The following is a 9873-nucleotide window of genomic DNA, read 5'->3' as shown; positions in this document are numbered from 1 at the left end:
TGTGGCTTCCTGTGGGTGTCAGGATTTGCATGTGGTGCTGCAGGGGCTGGTGGGGCAGCAGGAGCAGCAGTGCATGTGGGCAGTGCAGGTTTTTCTGACTGAAGAACTGGTCAGGGCTGTTGTGTTTGAAGCTGGAGCTCCTTGCTGCTGGTGGAGATGTTCCCTTTGCCTGTGCTCTTCATCTAACACAGCTTTGTTTTGGGATGGGATGTCCAGTAGTGCCAGTGACAGCCAGGACCCTGGAACAGAAGGTGGGACAAGCTCTGGCTTTCCCTGCCACGTGCAGCTGACACATTTATGCCCCACAGAAGGATTTTGGATCTTCCTGATGCTACATGCTCTGAAGTGAAGCTGATTGACCAGCCTCAACCTCACAGCATTCCCCACTGACCCAAAAAAGGCAGGGAGAGGCTGGGCGAAACATTTCTGGCCATACTTATGTTATTTTCTTTAGGCTTTGAACTAAAGTCTATGATTTTTATGATTTCTGACATTCATGGACTGCAGTGCATTGCTTTTGCTGGTAAATCAGTTCAGTTAACACCACTGATCTTAATGTCCAGGATCTGCAGGTAGCCTTGTAAAATACAGTTGTCTGTAAAAGGCATCCAAGTGTACCATTATTCCCAAGTAGATCTAAACAGGAATTTTCCACCAGCTCTTCCCAGAGCTCCCTGACCTTCTCACTGTGAGGGGGAAGTGACACCTCTCCTTTGTCCAGCTTGTGTTTCACAGGGTCCACGTCCTTCAGAGCTGATTTGTGCACTCAGCTTGCCCTGGTGCTGTGGTTTGTACCTTTGCAGAAACTGAATTTGTTGCAGGTTTTAGTAACTCAGCCTCTCTGCTGAAGGGTCTCAAATTCCTGTTCCTGTTAGAGCACTGAGCTGCTTCACTGGGACTGGAGCAGCAAGGGCTAAATTAAAACAGTTTTCTTTTGGGGACAGGGCAGCATTTGGGCTGTTTGTCAGGTAGCAAATGCTGCAGAGATGCTTGAAACGTGGTGGTTTTTTTTGGTAAACCACATAAAAATGAAATATGAACATAGGGACCTGTGTAGGAATGTCCATGTGTGTGAGAAGATCTGTGTCATTTCAGGGCCTCATAACTCCATTTTTATTCCTTTTTAGTTTGTATTAAATGTCACTACTTTGTTCTGGTTTAATCCCTGTTTAGTGAAGTTGATAAAACAGTTACTCTAGTGTTCCAAGAGGAGGAGGGGTGGCAGAGATGTGCTCTAGGTGGGTGAAGTGCAAAGCCACTGTCCTTAAGGGCTGGCTGTGCCTTGTCTGGCTGTTCCCATAGGCTCAAATCCAGCCTCTGCTCTCCCTCACCCTTTCTATTTATTTATTTTCACAAGTGATTTTCTGCAAATGGAACAGCTCCTGTTTCAAAGACAAACTGATGCTGAGCCCTGTGTTGTTGAAGCAGCCCCAGGCCCGTGTGGGTTTGGAGCTGGTGAGGTTCATGGTTGCCCTTTCTGTGCTGATTTTTATTCCTGCCTCCTCTTGTCCGTGGGATGCTCAGTGTCTGTGCACTCCCAACCAACAGAGCCATATGTATTTACACTGCACCTCCCAGCAGTGCCTCCCCCTGCCTCGGGTATCCACTGTGTTCCATGGGCACCTTGTGAGTGGGGACACAAATTCAGGGTTTGGTCCTGTCTGATGGCTGGGAGTGGCTGCAGTGCAGAGAAAAGTCACTTTGTAACTGCTTGTGAAATGGTGCCCACATTGAAGGGGTCAAACTGAAACTGTGGAGCAGGGGATGAGGTGCTATTTTATAGACCAGATTTATATGAAGAACATCTGGGTAAAACTCAACTCAGAGACACCAGACTCTAGGAGAGATGATTTTTAAAAATGAGGCTGTTTCCTGGAACTGGGGAACATCCAGTTTCTAAGGAACAGCTTCTCACAATGGTCACTTTCTTCAATAATGGCAACTTCACATGGGAGGAGGGAGAGGATTAATTTGGAAGTTTTCAGCTCACTGTGCTGGGAGGGACCAAACTCAAGGAAACCTCTGATCTATATACACAACTGCTGCATTTTTTATAAATATATGTAAATGTCCTATTGTAATATTTGATCCTGGAAATAAAACAAACTGTTTTCAGTACCTTTCTTCAGCTCTTGCTTTTTTGGGGTTGGGGTTTATTTGATGTAGTTCTAATGGATGTCTGTCCCTGTGTTATATGGGGAGTTCCTGAGTTTTTCCTTAAAAAACTGGGGTAGAAGGATAAGGAGCTGTTGATGACAGTACTGCCCAAGAAAGCTTCAGGCTGTTGTAGAAAATACAAAATCTTGAACTGAGACAAACTTACAGGACCTTGACAGAAAAATTACCTGTATGAAAATTAATAAAAGGAAGCAAGGCTAGGATTTTCCATCCTTCCTAATGAAGGATCAGAGGAAATGGAATTTCTATTCTAAACTGTCAGTGTCCTCCTCTGACTCCTGCAGTTGTGTTTGGGCTCCTTGGGACATTCCTGTCGTGGTCTGGCATGAAATGCCGAGGAGCAGGGGCCCTTCTGGACCAGGATTTGGCAGGTACAGTGCAGAAATAGAAATTAAGAAATCAATTTTGGGTCATCCTCATGTTCCTGACTGTAGGTGGGTCTCCACTGAAACAGTGGGGCTCAGCCCCTGCCATGGTCTTGAAGATGGAAAACCCTGAACTCTTCACGAGCCTTGGGAAATATTTCCAGTTCCAACTGAGTCAGGAATCTTTTTACATCAGGTTAAGGAACTACAGGGATACCTGGAACTCAAAATACCTCTTGGGTTTAATTTACCTCTTTTTCCTTTGTGTAAACTTACAGCTTTTCATGGGGTTGGTTTATCTGAACTGTAAATTTGGATGACATTGGTAAGCCCTAAAGCAAATATTGTCCAGCAACGTGTTGGTGTTTCCTCAGTCAGTTCTAGCCACAAATGCCCTGCAGGGCCTGTCTAAGGGGATTTTGGAGAAGTCTTGGCTGAGTAGTGGCACAAACAGATTTGCAGATTCAAAGGAGAGGAGAGAGCAGAGGGGAGCTGAACATCTTCCATGCAGGACCATCTGGTTTGGCACAGAACGGTTGCTTCTCACCAATTCTCACTCACCTCAGTCAGGTTCTCCTTGAAGCCAAAACCACTCTTGAACTCAGCCCCAAAGGAGTCTGGGGAAGCAAAGCAGGGGAGCAGGGAAGTGAAGGCACCTCCTCAGCTGTGAGGAACCAGCAGGAGGACCTTGGCAAGCTAGGACTGTGTTAGGGGGGACCACTTTTGGCTGCACCAGGACTGGCTGACTTGGCAGCAAATTCCTTGCCCATAATTGCTGTGCTGACACTTTCACAGCTGAACTCTGGTGTGAGAAAGGCAAGCACACAGCTCCTCATGTGCAAGGCTAAAATTAGCCTTTTATTACGATTATTCTTATAAGGAAAAGATCAGCAATCCAGAAGAGAGAGTGTCATCCAGATGCTTCACACTTCCTGGCGTGGGGTTTTCTGTGGGAGATGATGGAGCAGATCATGTGTGTGGTGTATGGTGGGAACCTCAGATTGCTGTGACGTAGGGAAGGCACAAGATGAGGTTGCAAAACTTTTTCTTTCAGCGGAGTAAAAAATGGGTTTGCCTCTTTCGAAGTGAGAAAAGAGAGGAAGGAGAACTTGGACTCTGCTTATCCTGCATGAACTGTCTGTCTTCATTTTAGAGACTGATTTGTCTTATTTTATTTAAGGATGAAATACTCTGAGATTAACTCAGGTGCTTGAGCACGGTGCTAATGATGTCAAGGTCTCAGTTCCATGGGCTGGACTCCATGATCCTGCTGGGTCCCTTCCACCTCAGACTGTTCTGACATTCTGTGACTCAAACAGGAATTCCTCTCCTGATGCCAACTCCGATTTTCCTTTCAGAGGGACTGTCAGATAATCTGCTCCTCACCTTATTTTTGCAAGAGGAGTGGAATTGCCTGCTGTAACTCACCCATTCATCTTGTCCTGTGTGGCTCTTGGAGGGCTCTCAAAACTCTCCTTTGAGAAGGTTCTTCCTTCTGCCTGCACAACCCACGAGCCATTCTTCTCTTTGCTTGTGCCACCTGCCACTCTTCTGCCCCATTTTTGCCCTTTTTTGGGGCTACAGTTTCCTTGACTCCTATTCTTGGGCACAAAGGTCATTCATGTTCTCCTGATCCTGATCTACTCTGGTAATTGGAGTTTCCCCATTGCATATTAACTGCCAGCCATAGCAGATAAGAAATGCTGATATCTGATGACTTACAGTAGTTATATACTCATAAATAATCTTCCTCTCTTAATCTAATTACCAAGGCACATGGTGTGGATACTCAACACCTGAGGAAAAGCTGAGACACCTGTGAGGAAGCAAAGGGTGAGAGGTAGAAGCCAGCTGACAGTTAAAATATTTGTTCTGAAGCTTTTATTGAAATATCAGAGAGGAAAGTATTATCCTAACATATTCACCCCAGGTTGTTCCAGAAGCAACAGTGTTCACTATTCAGGGACTGAGGCTGAGGTATTTAGTGCAGATGTGGTAGAAGCCTTAAAATCTGAGGCTGTGCCTGTCTTGGTGAATTCTGAAATGGGGAAGAACAAGGCAGAAGCACAACCCCAGCGTCGGCAGCACTGGCTCATCCAGCCAGTCATCCTTCCTTGGGATGGGCGGGCAGAGGGTCATGATCTGGTGGGTGGGCCCTGGGGGGAAGGAGGGGTGGGGAGCACAGGCTGAGGTGTCATAAATACTCACCCATGGGTGATGCCTCCAGGACAGGGCTCAGCCGAGGGAGGGACGCTGCTGCTCTGAGTGGCATCACTCCAGGTAAGCTGGGAAGTGGGGAGAGGTTCCCTGGGCTTTGCTGGAATCTCTGTGATTTTGGCCACGGAGCTGGGCTGGAGAAGGGAGTCCTGCTGATGGACACACGACCACCTGCACTTTGTACTTCGGCTCTGCCTCCCCTGCACAGGGGTTTGTCTGTGTTGGCCGAGGAGCCGCTTGGTCAGGGGGATGTTTGGGGGGGGACAGCACACCATGGGAGCTTCCTGGGGGAAAGAGACCTCCTGCCATCCCCAGGGAGAAGGCAGCAGTGGAGGGAAGGAGAGTCCTTGGAGAGGTTGAGGGGAGATGTGCAGAAAGGTTCTGGCTGGAGCTCAGAGGAGCAGGAGCTGTTCCAGAAGGAGGTGGGGAGGTAGAACTCGGCCAAGGGCACTCGTGGCTGTGGGAGGAAACAGCCACACACAATCCCTGGCCTGCAGGCAGGACCTCACTGAGGGCAAGAGGCCCTAAATTCCCTCTAACCAAAGCAGGGAGGATGGAAATCAAGAGAGGTGGAATTCTAGGATGGGTGGAGCTGATGGTCCCCCTCGGGTGTCTTGGCTCCTGTCCCTCCACACAGGTCTCACAGCCCTGTTCTCCCATGCTCAGCCCTCCCCAGTGCCGTGCTGGGACTGGTGTGGCTGGTCCCTGGTGTCCCCCAGCCCCTGGGGCCGTGCTGGGGCTGGAGGTGCTGCCCTGAGCTGAGGCAACTCTTCCCACAGACAACCACGCTGTGCTGCAGCCACTTCTGCTTTGCCAAGCCAGAGCCAGCATGAAAAAAATCAGTCAGAGCAAGAAACAGCTTGACCTGGGGAACTTGTGCAATATGGGCTGCAGTCTAGCAGGAAAGGGGAAAATGTATAAGCCCAACTTCAAGCCAAAGGAATTCAGGGTAGAAAATAGCTGGGAGGCAGGATAACAGCAAACCGTGCTGTTTTCAGCAGTCCCAGAGTGACCGATGGAAATCCTGTACAAAATGAGAGTCCTGTAGATGCAGAAGAGAGGTGGTTTTGGACATGGTATCACCTGGAGATGGGCAGGTGCTTTCTAGATAAACTCATAACTTAATAAGATGCCAGTAGAACTGGAGGCTAGCTAATAATGTTTTCTTAATTAAATTTAATTGGTTTCAGGATACTCAGACCTATGGTAGGACTGTGCATGACAGGGATGGAATTGCTGTCAGATTTGATTGGAGACTGATGTGCTTTCACAAGCCCTTGTGCAAGGATTTTGCCTCTTTCCTGGCTCCTTCCTGCTCGTTTTAAACACTGACAGCCAAACTGAGCCGTGGTGGGGTTGGCTCTCTGCAGTAACATTTTCATAGAGCCTCAGACTGGTTTTGGTTGGAAGGGACTGTGAAGACCATCCTCCCCTGCCATGAGCTGGGACACATTTTGGAAGAGCCAACCCTGCAGTCACACAGGTTTTGGGTTTTGGTGTGGGAACACCATTGCCCAATTGGCAAAGAAATATCAGAATTTCCACTGCAAATTACCCTCAAGTAGGGGCAGTGCCACCCAAAAGCACAACCCAGCAACTCCCATGCACGCACAGCTGAGATGGGCTGGGGGTGGGGAAGCCTTGGGGCGCTGCGGGGCCATTGCAGCCCTTCCTCTCCTCCTCTTCCTCATCATTCCCGTGCAGGACAGCCATGTGCGTGGGGAAGTGCAGCCGGATCGTGGGGCCCTGCCTGCTGGTGCTGGGCACGCTGTCCATGGCAGCCAGCATCCTCCTGCTCTTCCCTGCTGGAGCATCCAAGTACCTGCTGGAGGGGCACATCAGCAGCCACGCCAAGGCTGTGCCCGGTGTCTGGGGAGGCGGCATCGCCGTGAGTACTGCGGGATCACCGTCCTTCCTCCTGGGCTGGAGCAGGGACTGAGGGATGCAGCAGGGCAGGTGGCTCCTCTTGGTCCCTCAGCTGTGGTTTTGTCCCTGCAGGTGCTGCTGGCAGCGACTCACACCACGGCGCTGGGGTGGCAGTGCCCCGGCTGCTCCACCCGCCACAACGTAAGCCAGGGCTGGGACCCCAACCACAGCAGAGTGGGGGGGATGTGGCCGTGGATCCTCCTCTCCCACGGTCCCATGGTGGATTGTGACAGATCCCCCCCATCTCCTGTATTGGGTCACAGACCCCTTTTCTCATGGTCCCACGGTGGGATGTGGTGAACATCCCCTCTCCCATTGCAGACCCTGCTACTCTCCAATGCTCCTACCATGGGCCATGGCTGGGTGTAGTAATTATGCTGAGAAGGACACAACTGGCACCAACACCAGTTTTTTGTTAAAAACTTTTTACACCTTTCAGTGGGCTTCTTCCCTCATAGGCAGCTCCACACAGTCACTGACTCCTTCTCTCCTCTCTGCAAGTTTCCTTCTTCCTTCTGCATGACTGGCTAAACCCAAACCTGTCCCTTACCCTGTCTGTCCCTCACACAGCATCTTCTTACCTTGTCTGTCCCTCGTGTGACCACATGTCCCTCCCTCGGCCAGCAGACTTTGAATCTCAAGCTCCAACTGCATCTCAGCTTACTAACTACACTCTTTTATAATCCCCATCCTCACTGGGCAGGCAAGGCTGTCTCCACTTCTCTGCAATCAGTACAGCTGTAATTCATTGAGAAAAAATGCCTTCTGCACTATCCTTACAAACTATGTTCCCACAGCAGGGTGTCACCTCCCCAGAGGACAGGGCTCCAGTGAGTGCTGGGATGGGCTCTGCAGGTCACTGCCTCTCCCTACTCCCTGCCCACTTCATCCCCATCCTCAGCCACAGCTGGGCAGGGGAGTTTTCCCCCTCCCAAACTCTGCTGCCAACCTGCAGCTGTGTTTTGGATCTCCCTGACCTCCCGTGTCCCCCTCGGGTGCTCCCTGCAGGCTTTCATCTCCGTGGTGCTCTCCAAGCTGGCTCTCCTGGGCGCTGCCTCCTGCTTTGTCCTCTCTGGGGTGGGACTGACCAACGGCCCCCTCTGCTTCTACAACACCACCGAGCTCGGCCTCAGGCACGGAGCCCTCTGGGGATATCCCTTCCTGGATGCCATTGACCAGGGGCCTCATGCCAGGTGAGGGGCTGAATCATCATTGCCTCATCAATTTATTGCTAATTAAGTGGATTCATTAAGGTGGTGGGGTGGTGGTTGATGAAAGACCCTGGTAGCTCAAGGAATGCTCACCTTCCATGGATTTCTACATGGTGATTTCCATCTTCATCACCCCCCCTTACCCTGCTCATCCTCTGGATGAAGGATGGGATATCTGGGGATACTGCATATATTGGTGTTTCAGCACATAAAGGGGCTCCAAGAGAACTGGAGCTGTGGGAAAGGGCATGGAGTGACAGGACAAGGAGGAATGGCTTCCCACTGACAGAGAGTACATTTATGTTGGATATTGGGATGAAATTCTTCCCTGGGAGGGAGGCGAGGCCCTGGCACAGAGATGTCTAGGGGATACCTGCATGGCAGAAAGTGATGGGATTCCAAACCTGCTGCAGCTTCTCCCCTTCCTGTCACCCAGGGCTGACAACTACCTGTACAGTCAGAGAACCTGGAGCATCTGCCTGGAGCCCGAGGGCATCGTGACCTGGCACGTGGTCCTGTTCTCCCTCCTGCTGCTCATCAGCGTGGCCGAGATGGTGCTGGCCTTGCTCCAGATCCTCAATGGCTGCCTTGGCTGCCTCTGTGGCTTCTGCGAGGGGAAGTAAGGCGCGATGGCGGTGCCAGGAGGCTGCTGCTTGGAGGAGGAGTCACACGGGTGTCACTTGGCTGCTGGCACACGCCACGGAGATGGCACAGAGGGAGCTGTGACACCAGCCTGGTGCAAGAGCCCCGTGTGAGATGGACAGAGCCCTGGTGGGGGATGGACACCCCAGGTGTTGAAGCAGCTCGTGGGGCTGATGTGCCAAGGGCTGCTCCTGTGCAGATCCCCTGGCTCAGGCCATGTCCCTGCCCGTGGGGCTGGCGGCCGTTTGGGGTTGGAAACTGGCCCAGTAAGGGATGGAGGTGAGGACTTGGCTTCCAGCACCCCAGCATGAACCCAGCAGCTGCCTCGGCCACTCCTCGTGATACTGAAATGAGGCAGAGAAGCAATTTGCTACCATAACACAGTTTGAAGCATTAGGAAGCAGGAATTCTTTATGACAGAGCTGGAGACATGCAGGACATCTCCTCTGATCGAATGTGTGCTGTGAAACTTCACAACAGGGTGTTTGTTCCATCATGATCAGACAGATTGATTACAAGGGACTTCCTAGAGAATACATAAACATCACTTTCCTAGAACCAATTCACATGCCTCCACTCCTTCCTGGAAGTCCTTTCTGGTCCTGTTGTCTACAGGGATGTCTGGTGGTTGTACTCACTGAGTGCCCCAATATTGTGACCTTGCCTTGAACTTCTCTCAGGGCATGAGCTGCTGGTTTTTGTTACATAACTTTGCCACAAAAGTCCCTATGTTCCTCATTACCTGTTTCTGCAATGGTTCCAGTTGTGTTTAGCATCCCCTGTGCCTACTTTTACACCCTTTTATCTTATTTGCTAGTTAGTCTTTATGTTCTATTTTGCAACTTCAAGGGAACTGAAAATTTCTATTCTTCACGTTGTCTGTCACTTGTCAGCTTCCACCCACCCCGGTGGAAAATGAGACATGGTGGTGTCACAGACTGCAGAGCTGGACACTTTTGTTGATCAGCTCATATTGAGGGCAGTTGAGCTGGGATTTATCACCTGCACAGGACAGGGCAGGTGAAGGAGACCCAAGGAGCCGAGCTGGGGCACTTGGGTGGAGTTGTGCTGGGGGAGGCAGAGCAGGAATTGAGGTGTAGCCCCCTAAAGTTCACCCACACAGCAGTGTCAGGATGCTGCTCATCCCCAGGAGCAGGATCCCCCTCCTGTGCTCAACGCCCTCCCCATAACCTTTACAGGACCCAGCGTGGGCCTGAGCCTGGCCGTGCTGGGAGGGGGTTTGTCCCCAGACTGACAGGGGTCACAGGACAGCAGTGATGGCCATGGCACATTAAAAAACCAAATCCCACACCAGGCAAAACATTAACTGGGCC

At 50.9% G+C, this 9873-nt stretch overlaps 1 protein-coding gene across 1 annotated transcript; it reads left to right on the top strand.

Moving 5' to 3' along the window:
* The first annotated feature begins 5529 nt into the window (after positions 1 to 5529).
* TM4SF19 (transmembrane 4 L six family member 19) lies at positions 5530 to 8657 on the top strand. The gene is given in 6 exon segments (XM_014870498.2): positions 5530 to 5698; positions 5701 to 5786; positions 6400 to 6648; positions 6759 to 6827; positions 7695 to 7879; positions 8334 to 8657. Coding segments are annotated over 6 exon segments (885 nt in total). The 5' UTR covers positions 5530 to 5589; the 3' UTR covers positions 8521 to 8657.
* The last annotated feature ends 1216 nt before the right edge of the window (positions 8658 to 9873 follow it).

Source organism: Sturnus vulgaris, chromosome 10 (assembly GCF_052056855.1).
Source record: "Sturnus vulgaris isolate bStuVul1 chromosome 10, bStuVul1.hap1, whole genome shotgun sequence".
Lineage (NCBI taxonomy): Eukaryota > Metazoa > Chordata > Aves > Passeriformes > Sturnidae > Sturnus > Sturnus vulgaris.
This window is presented reverse-complemented; position numbering and strand designations above follow the sequence as displayed.